The sequence below is a fragment of the Pongo abelii genome, chromosome 7 (genome assembly GCF_028885655.2).
Source record: "Pongo abelii isolate AG06213 chromosome 7, NHGRI_mPonAbe1-v2.0_pri, whole genome shotgun sequence".
NCBI classification, from domain to species: domain Eukaryota; kingdom Metazoa; phylum Chordata; class Mammalia; order Primates; family Hominidae; genus Pongo; species Pongo abelii.
The window spans coordinates 154,998,589-155,018,485 of record NC_071992.2 but is presented as its reverse complement, the minus strand read 5'-3'; the positions used below and the strand labels follow the sequence as shown (position 1 = coordinate 155,018,485).

Here is a 19,897-nt window from a genome sequence, read left to right as displayed (position 1 = left end):
TAATTTTATATTATGATGACATTAGCTTCCTTAATGACATTGTGCTCTTTAACAGCTGAGGATCTCAGAAAATGAATAATGGATTACAGCCTCATCCCCACTCCACCCTGGCAGTTCCAAACCCCATAGCATGTTCCCAGTGAAACTAAAACCCTGATCTGTTCTCACGGGAAACTGCAATAAGTTAGAACTCTATGACTGCTGTAGGAAATGACTCCTGGCTTATTATTCTCATGCTAGATGATGTATTGGAGGCCCAGAAACAATCATAATCAGAAGCCAGCTTGTCTGTCTCCAGCTGATTAATGCTTTCAATTCACTTGGCAGATGTTTATTGAGCTTCTATTTTGTGTCGTGCCTTGTACTGTTAATAGCCTGTGAGAATGGATGCTGAGGCAGCTGCCTGTTTAGGTTCAGCAGCCAATCATGCAGAAGCAACTCCACAGCAGAAAATTAACCTTTCTGGTCATGTATGCATTGTTTTAGTTTTGCTCTTTGTTGTTGCTTGTTTTCAAGTGCTTATTAATTGTCAGGCCCTGTTGGAAATACGCAGGGATATGGGCAGCGAGCTGACAAAGCCCTTTCTTTTAGTGTTTATTTTCTGGTGCTCAGTCAGCATCCTTATTCCATATAAAACACTTACCCCATCCTCATATGCAGTAGGGAATTTTTTTCTAACTTGGCAAGATTCCAGACTCTAGGATGCCAGAAGCTTTTTATCAAAGTTATGTAGAAAAATCTAGATTTATTATATTAGCTTTGTACTAGATATTTAATTAAAGCATGAACCTCAGGCTACTTGTTAAAATATTATCACTATCCCTTTATTTCATGAACATTTACTGGGTCCCTACCTAGTAGAAGTGATAGAGACAAATCCAATTGCACCCTGCCCCAGGAGTTTGTCATACATGGAAAATAAGACAGGTCTTCTACAGCTGTATCAAATTTCCTTGAGATCCAAGACCATGATGTAGTCATTTTTGTATCTCTAAAATTTGGCTTGTACCTAGAACAATTTAGGCACTTGATAAAAGTATGCAACAATTTAATAAAGGCTGCTGGAAAGACATCAGTAGAGTACTGTGGGAACTTGCTTATTTATGCTTTTATATTTAGTTAATATCTGCAGGATTCCTTGTCTTGGGGTGGACAATAGACACTTATATTCATGGAAGGTCCCTATTGGATAGCCCTTAGCATTTCTCTGGTGCTAACTCCTTATGTGTCATGAATTCCATTTTCTCAACAACCAATGTAAAATAGGTGCTGTTCTTTTCCTTCATTTTACAAAGGAACTGAAATACAGAGGGGTCAAGTATCTTTCCTAGGCTTATACAGCTGTTCAGTGGAGAAATGGGATATGGGCTCAGGAACTCTGACTCTAAGAGGCTGCACTCTTAACCAATACCCTCTCTTCTGTGCCTAGCACCTTGTAAGCATTGCTTCATTACTCCTCCCCTTCCTAATGGCATGTGCAATTTCCAGCCTTTCACTGTGAAGGAAACTTAGAGATGTTACATAACTCAACCAAAGCTAGTAAGAGGCACATGTGTGAATTTGTCTAAAGAACTGCTGCCTTCATAACCCAGTCAGTTCAACTTCTAATTCACTCATTTATTCAAGAATATTGATTATTTACTATATCCCAGGTACTGTGTTAGTTCCAATGAGGAACTAAATTCAGTGTTCCAATGAGGAACACTAAATAAATAAGAAATCAATAAACATTAGCATGTCAGATGTTTGCAGGTGCTATGGAGGAAGGTAGACAGAAAAGGGACCTCCCCAGGGCAGGGATGGTGAAGGGTAGGTCTTTCAATTTTGGGTCTGGTAGGCAGAAAACCTTTCACTGAGAAGCTGATATCTGAGCTAAGACCTGGGATGGGATGGTCTTAGCTAAGGTAAGGATGGGAGGGTATGAGGCCTGTGCATATGTGGGGGACTAGAATGTAGGGGGAAGAAACAGCGTATGCAAGATTCCCCAGCCAAAGTGTGCCTGGAGCTCACTTTGAGCTGCTTGGTCAGCTGCATAGAAGTCTTCTTCCATTCATCCATCCGTGCATCTCTTCACCCTTGAGTTGACACAGCAATTGCCTTCCTAATCTCCTGGAAGATAAATCTAGTTGTCCATTTATTACTTTTTGTCCTGAAATGTTCCCTGATATTAGCTGAAAATGCCCATTCTGAAGTGAGTTCATTTACTGTTTCCAAAGGGGTGACTGCCTGGCTAATGCATTGGCCCTTCCTAAAATGTGGACGCTGTTCTCTGAACATCTTGTATTCCCAGAGAATAGCTCAGCCTGATGAAGAGGCAGAAGCACGTTTGAAATATTTATGGTTCAGGAAGCTAGGAAGGGGCACAGAATGTAAGATCTGTGTGTTGCTGTATTAGGATGTTTTTACATTGCTACAAAGAAATACCTGAGGTTGAATAATTTATGAAGAAAAGAGGTTTTATTGGCTCAGTTCTGTAGACTGTACAAGCATGGAACCAGCATCTGCTTGACTTTTGATGAGACCTCAGGGAACTTCCCATCATAGAGAAAGGCCAGGTGTGTCACATGGCAGGAGCAGAAGCAAGAGAGTAAGGGTGGGGAGGTCCTAGACTTTGAAACAACCAGATCGTGCATGAACCGAGTGGGGGCTCACTTATCACCAAGGGGATTGTGCTAAACCATTCATGAGAGATCTGTCCCCATGATTCAGTCACCTCCCACCAGCGCCCACCTACGATATTGGGAATCACATTTCAACATGAGATTTGGAGGGGACAAATAACCAACCATATCAATTGCTTTCTATTCAAAGCAGAGGATGCTAACGACCTCTGTCTAGATGCACAAGAAACTAGCTTTCTGCCTTGTCTTTTTTAGGGGGCAGATGGAATTGCGGGAGCTGCTGGACCACCAGGAATCCAAGGGTCACCTGTAAGTTCCTCAAGGAATGGGATCTGTTTTTAGTCTGCCTTTAGCCTTTCTGGAACCCCAAGTGTTTACCAATCCTGCTCTAGTCCTGTGTTCCTCCTGTGGCTCACATATTTTTGAGGTTCTGTTTACTACAAGTCTTGCAATGAAACTGCAGGAGGGTTTGCTTTCTGTTGGACCCCTGGTTACTTTGCTGCTAAAGTAAAGGTTTGGTTGAAATGATATGAAAATCTGTGATTCCAGAATTCAGTTTACAACCATCAATGCAAATAAGTCCTAGATTTAGGCCCCATATCTCAATTTTTTGTCAGTGTGGTTTCTATTTTGAGCAGGTGCAGGGAAGTGGAAAGGCTCAGTGCTAACTCACCTAGGACTATGGTGTGCACCAGGGGAATGTCAGACAAGAGGCAGCTATTGTTATCCCAACTGTTCAAAAGAGGAGAGTGGAATTAAAAAGAAGTCACAAGTCCAGGATCCCAAACCACAACCAGTGGAGTTGGCATTTGAACCGAAGGCTTTTATCTCAAAATCCAGATTTCATTTCTTGAAGCTGCCAGAACCACTCTTGGTTTCAATGCCATAAAGGGTGAACCACAGTTTAGTAGGTATTATGTTAGTAGCCAATACATGCATGGCAAGTAAATGAATATATGGTACATAAATATTCCTTATCTCATCTGACAGCTCCTCCCACTTTAGCCCTGTAAGTTGGAAAGGCCATGAATCATTATCCCCATTTTATAAATAAGGAAAGTGGGGATTGGAGAAGTGAAATGGCCAGTTCAGGGTCACACGGTGAGGGAATGTCAGAGCCAGGCACAATCCCTAGGCCACAGGAATCTCACCATCATATTCCAAGGCCAGCTAGCAAGCAGGCCAGCCCTACCCTCGTATCTCTGGAGTTCTGTGCAAAGGGCATTACTACTTAATAAGACTTCCTCCATGTCAAAGGAGGAGGTCAGAGTCCCTTGGGGTTATGTCACTTTGTCAAAGTCATATGGAAATTAGTGTCCAAGTTGGGAGTTAAGTCAATTTGAGATTTCTCAGTTCAGTGCTCCCTCTGCTATTCCACATTGACCCACCATGTGGGTGATCTAGGCAGCCAGAGGGAAGTTGAGTCTGAAAAATCACAGCCACATGGTTCTGTTTAGGATCCTCATCTGGTTAATCCTTTTGAAGCCACCCATCTAGAAGTCCCAGGATGAATAAAATATAAAATATACTGGGCTGGGCACAGTGGCTCGTGCCTGTAATCCCAGTACTTTGGGAGGCCAAGGTGGGGAGATCACCTGAGGTCAGGAGTTTCAGACCAGCCTAGGCAACATGATGAAACCCCTCTACTAAAAATACAAAAATTAGTCTCGCATGGTGGCATGTGCCTGTAATCCCACCTACTTGGGAGGCTGAAGCAGGAGAATCGCTGGAACCTGAGAGGCAGAGACTGCAGGGAACTGAGATCACACCACTGTACTCCAGCCTGGGCGACAGAGTGAGACTCTATACGCAAATGATTTCCCTGATAAAAACTAATGGATTGTTTGCCTGAAGAGAATAAGATGTGGATCCAGGGCCGGGCACGGTGGTTCACACCTGTAATCACAGCACTTTGGGAGAGAAAAAACCGAGGTGGGCAAATCACCAGGTCAGGAGATCAAGACCATCCTGGGAAGCCAAGGCAGGAGGAACACTTGAGGTCAGGAGTTCAAGATCAGCCTGGCTGTGAAACACTGTCTCTACTAAAAGTACAAAAAATTAGCTGGGCATGGTGACATGTGCCTGTAGTCCCAGCTACTCGGGACCGTGAGGCAGGAGAATCACTTGAACCTGGGAGGCAGAGGTTGCAGTAAGCCGAGATTGCGCCACTGCACTCCAGCCTGGGCAGCAGAGTGAGACTCCATCTCAAAAAAAAAAAAAAAAAAAAAAAAAGATGTGGATCTAGGATATAAAACTACCACAATTCTTAGGAATTAAACTGTACTAAACAAGACTTTGATTCTGTCATGGGACCACTCCTCAAGCTATGGTAGCACTTGAAGCTGTCTGTGGTGCTGAAACTTTACCATAACCATCAAACCAGAATATAGTGGAAGTTTTCTTTGCCCAGTGAGCACTGGTAGTTACAAAATAGAAGTAATTTTTTTTCTTTTTCTTTTGAGACAGTCTCACTCTTGTTGCCGAGGCTGGAGTGCAGTGGCACGATCTTGGCTCACTGCAACCTCCATCTGTTGGATTCAAGTGATTTCCGACTAATTTTTGTATTTTTAGTAGAGATGGGGTTTCACCATGTGGGCCAGGCTGATCTTGAACTCCTGACCTCAAGTGTTCCTCCTGCCTTGGCTTCCCAAAGTGCTAGGATTACAGGCATGAACCACGGTGCCCAGCCAATAGAAGTAATTTTTAAAAGTTAAATGGGGGCAAAATTATAATAAAAAGATACATACAAACCTTAGTTCTGTTGTATTTTGAATTAAAAGACAAACTGTTTGGCAGGCTTTTTGACACAAAATAAAGCCCTTTACTTTGATTTTTGGTAATGAATGGAGTCCCTTGTTATCAGTCACGTAAAAAGAACATCCACTGATCAGTTTTTGTTACTTTTTTGAAAAGTGGTTTGAAAATATAACAACATATGTGTAACAATATGAATGTAGAGTTCTAGATTGTTAGGATTTTTTTTCCCTAACCTTTTGTAGGTATCTTATCTTATAGCTATATCAATTTAGATGGTGAGTGGTGAATGACTCACTTTTGGTCAGTGTCTTCAAAACCCTGACTTAACTTCTATAAAAAGTGTATTATTTTTTCCACCTAAATTTTACAGGATTGTTTAATCAACAATTAAATTGTATGACTTTCATAGCAAATAACTGATGCAAACAGGCTTAGGAACAAGCACGTCGTCTCCTTGCAAGCCTTCAACTCATCTGGTAGGAACAGTAAAGCAAGGGTGTACTGCAGGCAAGGGTGTACTGTAGTGTTGTGACCAGGCATGGGTTTTTGGAGAGGATGGGGAGGCTGGTTTATAATGGGGATTGGTCAAGTGGAGGTTGGTTAAGAGTCTACCGTGTTTTAAGTTTCAGCCTCTCTGCCAATAGAATTGGTTTCTAAATAAATAAAAGTCTAGTGATGGCAAGAAGACTGAACAGGGAGTCAGAGGTGGAGTTGTTTCCTGGATCTGCCACATTCTTATTATGGGACCATGCTTTCCTCGCCTGAGTTTAAAGAGAATGGTCTAATATAGTACTTGGCAAACTTTTTCCATAAAGAGCCAATTAGCAAACATTTAATGCAAAATCAGCCATAGACAACATGCAAACCCCAGTGGGTGTGACTGTGTTCTGATAAAACTTCATTTAACAAATTTGGCAGTGGGCTGGAGTTTGCTGACTCTAGTCCAAGATCACTGGTGTTTCTACACTAGGGAATTTGAAAAATAAGCATCCAAGAAGGAACCCAGGAAGCTCCATTATCAATAATTAAAAATCTCTAATAATGACTCCATCTTTGTCTCGGGTTGAACAAAAATATCCACTTAATTTTCTTATGTGTTTTTAGGTGTTGTGATGTGGGGAGTGTTGAATATTTTGTTTTATCTTGGTTATTATTGTGCATTGTCTAAACCTTAAGAATACCTCATTTTGTGTGGCATGTGAATTAGACTTGGCACCCGTGTCTTATCTCCCAATAAACACTAGTAGGAGATTATAAATTTGTCAGCTCTAAATACTCATGGTAAGGACACAGGGTGATATGATAATACTCACCATGATAGGAATTAGGGCACTGATTATATAATGCTGATTTATAAGCCCTGATTAATACTTATGTAAGTCTTTGATGAATAAAATGGGAAATAAAATATTAATTAATGAAATTTGGTAAAACAGTTTTTCAAATACAAGGAAAGAGATAGTAAAGCAATTATTGGTGAAACATGTAGGAGCCTCTGGAAAAAATGATGAAAATAATAAACCATCCTCTATGCATGCCCCCCCACTTGTGTACAGTCCTGTACGCACAACACCTCAAGGTCCTGAGGTATGTGCTGTATGGGTAGAGAATGTGAATTTCAGGAAGTCTGGGGACAAATACAGAGTTGAATCTGGACTCAGGTCTCGTGGATACTAAAACCACAATAGCTTCTTCTCACTGGCATTCCAATATTCAGTTTTCCCTGAGCCTATGTATTAATAATATGGCCAGAATGAGCCCCAGTGTGTGTACCAACAGGGATGACTATGCTCAGCCCCAGGGAACCTCACTGCCTTGGGGGAAACAGCTCAGAAAGCCATGAGGCTGATACAGAAGCACTCCTTGTTTCTCACCAAACGCTCACTCCCCCAACCCATGAATGCAGTTCCATGTGAAGTCATTTACTTCCAGAAAAGCCAGCAGAGGTTTCATGGTGTTTTTATGTCTTGGATCTTTTAGGGGAAAGAAGGCCCTCCTGGCCCCCAAGGCCCATCTGGATTACCCGGAATCCCAGTAAGTGGCTTTTATAAAAACAAACAAACAAACAAAAACAACCTAGTTTCTCTTTATAAAAACAAAGAAACAAAAATATATTCCACTGTCAAAACAAGGCCTGGCCACTAGAATTTTGAGTGTTGTAGAAAATTAGAAATAAAATAATCACTAACTTGTTTATCAGTGAAAGCCAACTAAAATTTGGGTAGAATCAGTCTTAATTTTGTGCTTCTTTTAGGCATATGTTGGTTGTTTCTTACTTGTTTAAATAGTAATTTTTCTCTCTCTACATATATATGTATGTGTACTTGTATATATATATGTTTATATTGTTAAAACAAAACACACACACACACATATATATAACTGTGTTAATTATTTGTGATAATGTAAACATTTTCCATTTCCCATATTAATGTTAAATGTTCATAAACTTTACATTTAATATATGCAATGGATGCACCATAATGCATATGATCATTTCTCAGTTGCCTCATAAACTTTACAATTATTTTAAAAAGCAACTACACCGGACAATTTTGTATGCATAGCATTTTAAAAATTTCTTTATGATGATCCTCTAAAATGTGATTGGCTTGCCAGAGTAGAGAAACATCTAAGGTTCTTGATACATACTGCAAAATTGCTTTCCAAAGATGTTGTCCTGAACTTTTCAATTTAATATCCTTCTCATTACAGTCGAGCTGTTCAAGGCATTTGTAATAAATTCCTCCACAAAGGCCACGCACTGCCTTCTGCACTGAGAGTGAATTCTTCTGTGGCTCTTTGGCCTCTGCCTGCTGCTGTAGCACTTACTATCTACAGTCCCCCAACCCTGCTCTCCACTGTGCCGTCTTTTGTTCCAGCCACACTGGATTTTTTTTGATTCCCAGAATGCACTGAATTCTCTCCTGCCACACTCTACACCCCTTCCCAGGCTACCGGGATGCGTCTTCCCTTCTTTCGCTGGTAGATGCCTTCAATCTTCCCCATCTCGTCCCAGCTATCACTTCCTTCCCTGCTCCCCACCAGACTAGGAGAGGTTCGCTCTTCCTTTTCTTCAGAGTGCTTATCTCATCTGGTGATCGCATTTCTATTGGTGTAATGGATTGATTAATTCTCCATTATTCGTTGGTCTGGTTGACTCACTCATTCAACAAACAACTTTGTTTGTTAGATCTGAGGATGTAACATTGAAGCATGCCTGGTAATTAATCATGGGGTTATATTCTGTGCTGTAGGTTCTGCGTGAGCTGGAACTACATCTGCTATTGTTTATTTAGCCTTGAGTCCCCACACATAGTGAGCATGCAGCAAATATTGACAAAAGAAACGTGGATGAATGAATCACTTCTTAGAGCTTTTTCTCCTACAGTATCTGATATGTACTGCCATTGATCAAGGCATTTCCTGGGCATCACTGACAGTCTTGTCTGTAACTCTGCAGCCTGGAGGTTAAGTAACCTGTCGAGGGCACACAGATCTGAAGTGACATGCTGAGATGTTGGTATGAACTGCAACTCTGGAGACTAGGATATCATAGCAGTTAGGAAATATGTACTGATTTAATTTTAGCAATGATAAAGCTAAGGAGAAGAAATTTCAATTTGGATTTTGTGTTAACCCCTTATCAAAGTTCTAGAGTACTGGAGAAGAGAGATACAATCGTACATATGATTATGCTATTTTCTTAATAATATCCATTTCTCCATCCCCCCCTCCTTCCTCCCTCCTCCTTTCTTTCCTTCCAATGGAAATCTGATCATGTTACTTCCCTCTGCTCACTGTTGTCCTTAGGCTTAAGCCAAAGGCTGGGCCGTGTTACTTCCCTGGCACCTTGTGAATGACCCCAGCTTCGTTCTCTGTTTCTTTATCACTCTGTTTCCCCTTCAAGGACAGAAATAAACAATGCTTATAGCCTTTCTGTGACCCAAAAGTGCTCCTTGCTGTCATTCACTGTGAGCCCCTCCTGTGCTCACAGTGGTAAACCATGCTGAGTACCTTCCTGCATGTTATTGAATGTCCTCATTATCATCGTTGGCATCCACATTCCCCCCTCACCCATCACTGTGCTCACCCAAGAGGCCCAGACACCAGGCCCTCATGTTCTAAACTTGACTTCATGAAAATGCCCAGGAGAGGCTTCTTTAGGTCAATAGCAATAATAATAATAATGCTATTGCAAAATGTATTGCTTTCCCACTATGTGCCAGATACTGCAAGTCAGAGATCCACAGCCAGAATCTTGGTGTTGAGAAAAAAACCAGGAAATCAGAACAATTCTGCCTGTTGAGACGCCGCCTTAGCTGCCAACTGGGAATGCAACTGCTGGAAGCTGGGCAGAAAGACATGCTGAAACTGCCTTCGTCTTTCCATCCCCTCAAATCTTCTTTGACCTGATAACCAATTTGAGTTTCTCTTGCAGGGAGAAGAAGGCAAAGAGGGCAGAGATGGAAAGCCAGGTCCCCCTGGAGAGCCGGTAAAGGACTCTAAATTTCCTATTATATCACATGCAAAATCTATTACATGTCAATAACAACTGCTTTGTGTGAGGAGCTATTTTGAACCAGGCTCGAAGATAGGCATTTTCTATGCATTATTTCATTTACATACTCTGACAACCCTGCACGGTAAACACTGCTGTCCCCATTTTAAAGCAGAAGAAACCTGGGCCTCAGGGAGGTGAAATCATGGCCCCAAAGTCACATGATGGGCTGGTGACAGAATCTGAACCTGAGCCCAGGGCTCCTGTCCCTGCTCCACATTTTGGTTTACTGCCCCCTGTAGCCTCAATCCTATTGATATGATAGAGGAAGCTGAAGTAGATGAGCATGGCCTAGAGGAGAAATCTGATATCTGGAGAGACCAGGATACCTAGTAAAATCTGAGTGGCACCTGCTAGCTCCAGACATTGTGGGATTACACACACACACACACACACACACACAAATAAATATATATATATATATATATATATATATATACACACACACACACACACACATACTTGTAACTCTGGCATACAGTTTTCTCATTTTGGTTTTGGTTTTGGTTTTGTTTAATGTCAGCTGTCCAGGAGCACACAATGAGATGGACCAAGTGCTAGTGGGAATGTCTCTGTGGCCCCAGTAGCTGTTAGTTGGGAATGTGCAGGGATTTTCAAAGACCCGTATCTGTGACTTCAAAGCTGTGCTCACTGAGTTTGGTCAGTCCTTCTTGCCTATGGATCAGAGATTCATCATGATGATTCATCAGTTCCTAGCAGCTCTTAGGTCTTCCCAAAGCCCTTTCACAGACACTACACCAAAGGCAAGATGAAGGATGGCATCAGTGGTTTAGAGACCCGGGTTCTCCAAATGCCCACCAGTATGAGACTAGTTAAATGATGAGCTGTCCACCACATAGAATACCAAGAGCTGTCAGAACGAATGAGGTTGTTCTCTAGATACTGATGCAGGACTGCTCCTAGATAGATTGTGAAGTAGAAAAGCAAAGAGTAAAACAACGTATATAGTCTGTCCTATTTTGTGTGAAAATAGTTGTGGGCCTATCTTTTTCTAGTGTTTATCTAAAGGAACTCTGGAAGACTCCATAAAACCCTCATAAAAGTAGTTCCTGTCCATGGGAGGATGATTGTCAGACAAGGGGACATAGCAGTAGGAAGACAAATTTCTATTCCATGGTATTTTATTTTACTGTTATCATCTTAATTTTTGGAGCCATGAGTATGCATTACTTATCGATAAAATTAAATTTAAAATATAGTGATTAAATAAAAATATTTTATGCCAAAATTACAACAACAACAATAATAACAAAGCTTGCTTCAGATTCCGGCCCCACTCCTTACCAGGTTTTGTGATCTGGGTGAGTCAGAAAGCATCTATGAGTTTCAGTTTCTTTTGAAATAGAATGAGAATAATATACCAACTTGCCAGAGTTGCTGTGTAATCATATAATGTAGAAAATGTGTTAAATGCATCAGGCTTATCTAACTATCAATTATTTTAGTAAGCTACTTTTCCCAACTGCCCTAGTTGTAGCTCCTGGTGAGGCTAGAACTGCAGAGCCTTTAGAACCACTAAGTGGAATTACATAAAAGTTTCTACAGTGAGGTTTATGTTCCATTTAATTTGTTTGGTCATAAACTATTATGACTCATTCTGAATCTTACGCAACTTGCTGGAAGCACCTTCTTTATCATTTTACACTGTTTGCCAGATGCTGAAACTAAAATTCATTGCTGAGAGCAAAAGAAAGAGCTTTTAGCAACTGAGAAAATTGAAAAGTCTCGATGAGCTGCTGTGGACTGACACCAAGCAGAGCTGCCCATGATGGGCAAATGGCATTCAGCCTGGGCAAAAATGTGGCAAGGTTAGAGAGAAGCACACATATCACACTGTGACAGCAACTGTGTGTGTGCCTAGGGTGGGGCACTGAGCACTTCATTACATTTTTCCACTGTAGTCCTCAGAAGAACCTTATGGGCTGTGAGTACCATTATTTCTCCCAGATGAGGAAACTAAGGCACAAAGAGGATGATAGCTTGATTAAGGGCATACAGCTGGTAAATGAAGCATCTAGGACTCACACTCCTGCAGGCTGACCCCGGAGTTTACTGCTGCAGAGCAGTGCATTGACCTTTCTGGAGAACATATATTGTGCTGAGAGGCTGTTGTTTACAGTTCAGAATAACTGAGGACACTGGTCTTCATTCAGTCTGTTTACTCAATGCCTATTTTGATGCAGGTAGAGTATTTAGGAGGTGATCCCCTGAACCAGTGAGGGAGGGAGGAAGGGAATGGAACAGAGAAAGAAGGAAAGGCAGGCTGGCAACTGGTAACTCCAGGCTGGGGCCCAGCCTCACTGGAGATCCTCTGACTGCTTCTGGAGGCACTGACTTCCCTGCATTTGGGCCTTCCACACTTCAAAGTCAAGTATCCCCTAGGGTCAGGGAACATCTTCATTCTATGTCCACCCTTCCACCTATGCAGGAACTGCTCCAGAAGGAGGCAGACACCTCCCTGGGTGGGCCCCCGGGGATGTGGTTGGAAAATGGCAGCATCTGCTACAGGTACTAGGTGCCCCCTCTTCAAGTTGACTTGCTCATTCAAAGTTTGTATATGGGAGGAGCACAAATGGATAGACAGACCAGCCAGATAAATAGAACATAGGATGGATGGATGGATGGATGGATGGATGGATGGATGGATGGATGGATGGATACACAGATGGATATATAGACAGCCTTTTGAGTTGCCTGTTGCTTAATTTTTATTAAGAGATATTTGAGCATTAATTATACTGTAGGATGAAGTGCATACTCTGGAACCAAAATGCCTGGATTAGAACCCCAGCTGTGTGACCTTGAGCAGATGACTGAACCTCTATGTGCCTCAGTGTTTTGCCTGAGGGTTAACAAGAGTCAGGCATCAGTGACATCATAGTGAAAACCTTCAGTAGCTGCTGGTTGTTCCATTTTTCTGCTGGTGCCTTGGGCCAGTGATGGCCATCACAGTTGACTCTGAGGCAGGAGCCAGGCTATGTACACTCTCTATCACAAAGACCTACAAGGGAGGACTGTCCCAAATTTACAGATCCAGAGATCTAGAGAAAGGAAATGACACTTTAAGATCACACAGCTAAACTAAGAAGCAGACAAACCTGGAAGTCAGGGCTTTAGGCCTCACCCTTCTTTCTATAGTTTTTTTTTTTTTTTTTTCTAAGTCCAAGGATGTTCCTTTCTCTCCCCGCTCCTCAGTAATGGGCTGCATATGATTTCCAAGGTTTATAACTTGTAAACATGAGGTGGACAGAAGGTTTGGGAACAGGCATGTCTTCCAGGCCCAGAGTGCTGCCCCTTCTGCCCATCCATCTAACTTAGCCTTTCATCTACTTTCCTCTGCTCCTCCTCCCCTCATTCTTCCCCTGACCCCATCTTCAATTTATATGGACCTGAGTTGCCAAGCCTCTTATTGTCTTCTGTTCCTGGTTTGGTTCTGTGCAGGGCAATGCCAAGCTGTGGGCAGTAAAGAATTTTAAATAGTAAGAGTGTCCTGACAAGCTCTTTTAAGATGACGGGGTGAGGAAAAGGCTGTGTACGTCACAGGTCGCCCTGCCAGTAGGTACTGCGGCTGACCTGGAAAGAGCATCCGCTTAGGTGTGGCACTCAGCTGGAATTCAGCCTGGCTTTGCTATTTAATACCTTCATAAAAATATCACTTTGAATCTCAGTGTTGCCATCGGTAAAGTGCAAGTGTTAATAGTGGCCTTGACATGGTTTTTGCAAGTGGGCGTAAAGTCATCTGTAACTAAGATGGCCATATAATTTCTCATCCACACCAAGATGCTTCTGATAGTGAAAGGGGGGTACTAAGCATAATTAATTTGGAGATGAAACCTGTGTAACCACCACCATCCCAGGAAAACCAGGAATATAATAGGCCTGAATACATGGTGGAGATTTGTGTAGATTAAGAAGGACCAAGACGCCAGGGAAAAGGGCTGACAGGGTGGACAGAGACTGGCTTGTGGGAATAGAATGGTAGGAAACACAGAGAGCCAGGAATAGGAAGATTCTTACCATGTTGTCCTCAAACTCTTCTTTTCTTCCTTACTCTCAGGGCAAAGCAGGAGAGCCAGGTCTACCAGGACCAGAGGGTGCCAGAGGCCCACCTGTAAGTGTGTAGTGTGTGTGGGGGACGGTAGAACCAAGCCTATCAGCCACATGGCTCTCACCACTGTGGGCAGGGCTAGCCCAGACTGCCCGACCATGGGGTCCCAGAAGTCCTTCTCCTCCAGACGGCTGTGCTTCTGTGCAGTCAATTCAGCTTTGTCACACTACATAGCTGTGAAATTCATTTTCACAATTGCAGCCATTACCTTGTTGTTGCTAAAAGTTTTCTTTGTTCTCATTTGATTTATTATAATTTCAATGGGTTTTCTCTGGATAATGGAACCTAAAAATGAATCTTAATTTTAGTTTTGAACACTTTCCATAGCTAAGGTTTTTTTTCCCAGCTATAAAAGTAACCCATTCTCATTGCCTAATGGTATTAATAATAATGATGATGGTAATAATAAGAAAAAGAATACAAAAAATGGTATAGAGAAGAAAATTAATTTACTTCTAATTCTATAACAGAGAAGTAAAGTTTTTAATATTCAGTGTATTTTTTCTAGTCCTTTTTTCTGTATATGAATTCTAGCATCTATATATGTACATGTATATCTAGCTATTATACATATAAACAGACACAGATACTATTTACCTACAAAAATGAACTCTATGTATTTTAGGGTTATTGGGTTTTATGCTAAATGTTTCACCTCTTCATAATTTCAAAATTGTTTTCACAATTTCTTAAATTGCTTTTAGAAAAAAATATGATTTTAAATGATTATCCTAAAATTATCTGGATTTTATCTAGCAGATCAAAATCCTAGCTCTATTTTCTTAATATTTTTCTTTTAAAAAATCAACCTTCTGGCTAGTATTCAATAAGAAGGAAATAAAATACAAACATAAATTTTCTGTTCTCCTAAATCCCCTTGTTTTTCACATGATTACACCAGAAAACAACCAAGAATGAGGAATATTACCTCTTATGGGGATTGCAACACTGAGCTAGTGATCAATTTATTAAAAGTGGTTCTTGGCTTATGGGAGTGACAGGGGCTCCCTTTCAGCCAGGAAACCCATGGAACCTGTATTGGGGGCAAGACCCATCTCTCAACTGGAAGTTGTAGTGAAAGAGCTGAGGTTAGAAAGCCAGGCAGGGAAAAGAAGAGCAAGCTCCTCTGGCTGACATAGAATAAGTCAGGACAAAGCTATGTAGAATGGAGTGGGTTTTCAGATAGAAAGACCTGGATTCAGCCTTTACTTTGTCATTTATTGACTTTGTGACCTTGGTCGCAACAAGGACCTTTCTGAACCCCTGTTTCTTCTTCTATGAAATGGCAGTCATGATAGCTCCCACTGTTGCAGAATGGTTGTAAGTACTAAAGGAGAAGGTAGGACATGTAACGTTCCCAGCAGAATGCCTGGCTCGTTGAGTGTGGCTCTCTCAGCTGGTGCTTTTGTCATGACTAGATGGGAGGAGAGCACACCAGAGTCTCTTCCTCTGGGCTGGCTGAATTTGGAATTCTGGGGTCCTTGAGGAAGATGCCGAGCCCCAAGAAATCCCTAGCCCTCTCCAGGAAAATGTAGTTGGACTGTTTTGAACAACTGGAGAGCACTGTGCAGTCCTTATTCAGTCTTACTCAGTCCTGACAGCAGCTCTGCAGAAATAGGTTCTAGCCTAATTTTACAGATGTGGAAACTGAGTCCCAGAGAAGAGAAGTAGAGCTCCCAAGATCCCACAGCAACAAAGTGGGAGCCATGGTCCCATCCCAGACCTAACTCACAGTCAGCCCAGTTGCATGAAACTTAAGAGCATATGGCAATCCTTTCCATAGATTCATACTGCAAAACTATGTCAGGCGGGCATTTTTGTTATCCTTGAGCTTTAGCTTTACATCCACCAAGTGCAGATTTTCACACAGATTGGCCTGGAGATAAGAAATGATGGCCTCAGCTCTGCTAATGGTTTAATCTTCACTCACAGGGCCCAAAACTCTGTAGTGGTGCTTCAGGTAATATGCCTCCAAGTTGCAACTCTGGACAAGGAAACCCCAGCACTATGGCCCGGGATGTAGCTCCCAGAGCTGAACCTACTCAGGGGTGTTGGTAGGACCAGCAATGGCCACAGGAACAAGGAAGGGGCCGCAGGACCTAACTGTGGGTGAAGGCGATGTTCCCTACAAGGGAATCACCTGACTCAGGAGCCGTGCAGAGAGGGGCGGGCCAAGCCATGTGTTATAAGCCTGGAACAATCAGGAGGAACAAGGAGAGCAGGAGACACCTGAACCAGTAGGGCAATGCCCCAACACTCTGAGGCATTTGTGGGATGAACCCTGGCAGCGCTGCCCACAGCATAGAGTGGGCTGGGAGGAAGGGCTCTTGGTATCCAGTTGTCAAACCCCTGGCACCGAGCATGGCATCAAGTAGGGCTCAGTATCCTGCAAATGGTAAAGAATGAGTGGGGGTAACGTGGGTCAAAGCAGGCAGGGAGGTATGCCTGCCCGCTTCTGCCCCAAGAGCCTGCTCTGTCATGGTCGATAACTCCATTCTCTTCCTCCTAGGGCTTCAAGGGACACACAGGCGATTCTGGCACACCCGGTCCCCGGGTAAGTGGGCGCCTCACTTTGGAGGTCCCCCCAGGTGGGCAGAGCTTACACTTCCCAGACAGAAGATTCTTGCGCCTGCAGGCCATGGCAGTGCCTTACCCGAGAGAGGACACGGAGCACACCAGCATGGAGCAGGCCAGCACAGGGACACCTTGGAAGCACCATCCCCACCTCTTGGCCTAATTCCCTCAGGTGGTTTTTCTGGGGGCCAGACATTATCATGGCCAACCAGTTTGGCTGAATCAGTCTGGACTCAGGTGTGTCACGCACATCAGCCCTGAGCCTTGTGAGGTGCTTGCTGCTATTAGGTTCTTTTTGTAGAGGAGGAAACTGAGTCCCAGAGGACATGGGTGATTTCCCAAGGTCCTAGAGCTTATATACAGAAAGCATCACTTTTACCCCAGATGGGAAGACTCCAGAGACTATTTTCTTATCCTTTAACTCCTCTGCCTCCTCTGAATGCCCAGAATGGAAGTGACATTATGGGTCAGCTGGTTAGATCCCTTGCATGATCTAGAAACCAAGGAGCAAGCACAGGTGTAGAGAGGGTCAAGTGGATGAGCAGATAAGAAGGCAGAATTCCAAGTGTAGATACCAGAGCCTTCAGCTGCTCTTCTTCCCTGCCTGAGCTGCACAGAGAGGCACGGCATGGCTCCAGGCACTCACAGCTGGCCCTGGGTGCGCCACAGACCTCAACTCAGGGCTGGGGCTCTGAGTACAGAAGTTGACAGGGCTCCTGGGCCTCTCCACCTCTCCCAGCTCCTCAGGTGCCCCTGTGGTTGAGGCAGCCAGTGGCTGAAGCATCTCCTTCCCTAATAGCAGGCCTTTTTGTTCCTAGGGAGAGCCTGGTGCCATGGGGCCTCCTGGTCAGGAAGGGTTACCAGGAAAAGATGTAAGTGGGGTCCTGTGAGACCTGGCTGGGCTGGGGCTGGGGGTGGGGGTATCAAGGAAGTGACATCCAGAAACTGCCCCACAATTGCTGGTGGCAGCACTGCCAAGAGGCACACAGATGACATCACAGGATTGGTTGGCAAGGATGAGATTGGCACCTCCAACCTAGTAGGTGGATACCTGGGCTTTATGGTTGATAAGGAAGCTTTTCTGGATCAGTCATGATTTGTCCATTGGTACAAATGATAGGCCTGTTGGATCCAGCCTTAAATGGACTTGAGAGGCATTTCAGAGTTTCTCGCGGATTATTTCTCCATCTCTCGGGCTCTGCAGTGCTCATAGAAACCACACACCCCTCACCGCCACTGTGTTAATTGTACACCACTTGAATGGCTCTCCCTTTTATTTGGTGTTGGGATCTTGGCAGAACAAGGAAAAAAATTTTTTTTTTTTTTTTTTTTTTTTTTGAGATGGAGTCTCACTCCGTCGCCCAGGCTGGAGTGCATTGGCGTGATCTCAGCTCACTGTAACCTCCGCCTTCAGGGTTCAAACAATTCTCTTGTCTCAGCCTCCTGAGTAGCTGGGACTAGAGGCACCCACCACCACGCCCGGCTAATTTTTATATTTTTAGTTGAGACAGAGTTTCACCTTGTTGGTCAGGCTGGTCTCGAACTGCTGACCTCAGGTGATCCACCTGCCTCGGTCTCCCAAAGTGCTGGAACTATAGGCGTGAGCCACTGTGCCAGGACAGAACAAGGGAAATTTTGACCCCGGGTGTACAAATGAAAAATTTGAGATGCAGAGAGATTAAGGGACTGACTTATGGTCACCCAGAGAGTCAGAGACAGGAATAGCTTGCCTGGAGCCCAGAATCCACCAGCTCCACATCCCCCAGGGACCAGCCCTTTGCATGTGGCATCCTGCAGGGTGGCTGGACATGTGAGATGCAGAGTGGCATCATGGAACTGGCCGATTGGTCAGATGCAGAGGCACCAGGTACTGAGGTACAAAGTGGTCTCATGCCCACCATGTGGGTCCTTCAGGACCTGCTTTTAAATTGATGAAGTGGACTCTTCCCCAATGGCTCTTGACACACCGGAGCACGTGGCCCCTGTGGCTGATCTGCTCCCAGGAATGATGGAGCTGGAAAGGATACTTAGGAGAAATCAGATCTAGTTCACATGTGCTTTCTTAGCTGTGGAATCTGTCTTATAAGATCAGTATGTGGAGCCCTATGCATACACCTAAAAGTAGAGCCCACCCCAACCCCACCCAAAAGGGGGCTTCTCAGAAGCTGAAGGGCAGCTTGAGAATCGTGATACAGTCCATCCCCTCCCCCTGCACTTCAGTTTGTAGAAACTGATGCAGGGTGCTACCCAGGCAGGAGTGTGACTGAGGTCAGCTCGCCCAGTACCTCGGGGTAGAGCTGGGATGGGACCCTGGGATGCCAGGTGATGGGCTATGCTTCCTTCCCTCCAGCTTAGCCATTTGACTTTTATTTTAAAAATCCATTTTCGAGAGTGTTTTTCAGTCTACTTTGTGTAGGAGCATGTCCAAGTTTCTGATTTTTTATCCATCACACGGTTAGGATTATGCCCCTGTCACAGGGCTGCTTGGAAGACTCTGCAAGGTGGTGGTGAATCACACTGCTTAGCAAGCTGGAAGGTGCTATGCACCTGGGTGGCATGGTTTTTTCGCCCTGGTGACTCAGACATGAATGGTTCCAGGTCACGTCTAGCGAATCAGGAAGAGAACTTCAAGAGAGATTCTCTCCTCTGATTGTTTCTCTTTGTTCAAGATGGAGCCACCTGAAACCCCTGTGGGACAAGGTGGAGGGTGTCTAAGAAGTAACTGAATAAATGGATGCACAAATGTGGGCTTGTGTGCATTTACTCACCCACAGGAAGGGAGTTTGTCCATATTTGGAATAATGGACAATTGACGATGAAACATGTTGGACAATTTGTTGGTTCCTTTGGGTAACTTGGCGAGGTTTGGTTAACATTTGAAATTGTGATGCCATCGCCTTCACAGAGTGACTTGATGATGACACCACCTCTGTCTCTTTGTTCCAGGGTGACACTGGACCCACTGGGCCACAGGGTCCCCAAGGACCAAGGGGCCCACCGGTGAGTTTTGCTTTGCTACTAATGTGCTTCATGTTATTACAGGGTATTTTACCACAATGATATTTAGTTAGTTCCCTCTGGTGCCACTGTATATTTTGTTAAAAAATTGTAATATGTTTTAGCAGTTGGTAAATAGCTGCCCCCCTAAGTCGCCCTAGTTGCCTCCCCCAACACTCAGATTCTTTTCTGGGACCATCCCCCACAACAATATAAGAATTACAAAGGTGCCACCGGGCACTGCTGGAGCTCTATAGG

General features: G+C 43.7%; 1 protein-coding gene across 4 annotated transcripts in view; it reads left to right on the top strand.

Moving 5' to 3' along the window:
• COL22A1 (collagen type XXII alpha 1 chain) overlaps positions 1-19,897 on the top strand; it is a 337,498-nt gene that overhangs the window by 291,734 nt on the left and 25,867 nt on the right. For all 4 annotated transcript variants that reach the window (XM_063726825.1, XM_054518874.2, XM_054518873.2 and 1 more), the window contains 7 exons: positions 2,877-2,930; positions 7,359-7,412; positions 9,820-9,873; positions 14,018-14,071; positions 16,578-16,622; positions 17,461-17,514; positions 19,589-19,642. In XM_063726825.1, the coding sequence (XP_063582895.1) occupies positions 2,877-2,930; positions 7,359-7,412; positions 9,820-9,873; positions 14,018-14,071; positions 16,578-16,622; positions 17,461-17,514; positions 19,589-19,642 (369 nt within the window). The remainder of the gene's footprint in view (positions 1-2,876; positions 2,931-7,358; positions 7,413-9,819; positions 9,874-14,017; positions 14,072-16,577; positions 16,623-17,460; positions 17,515-19,588; positions 19,643-19,897) is intronic.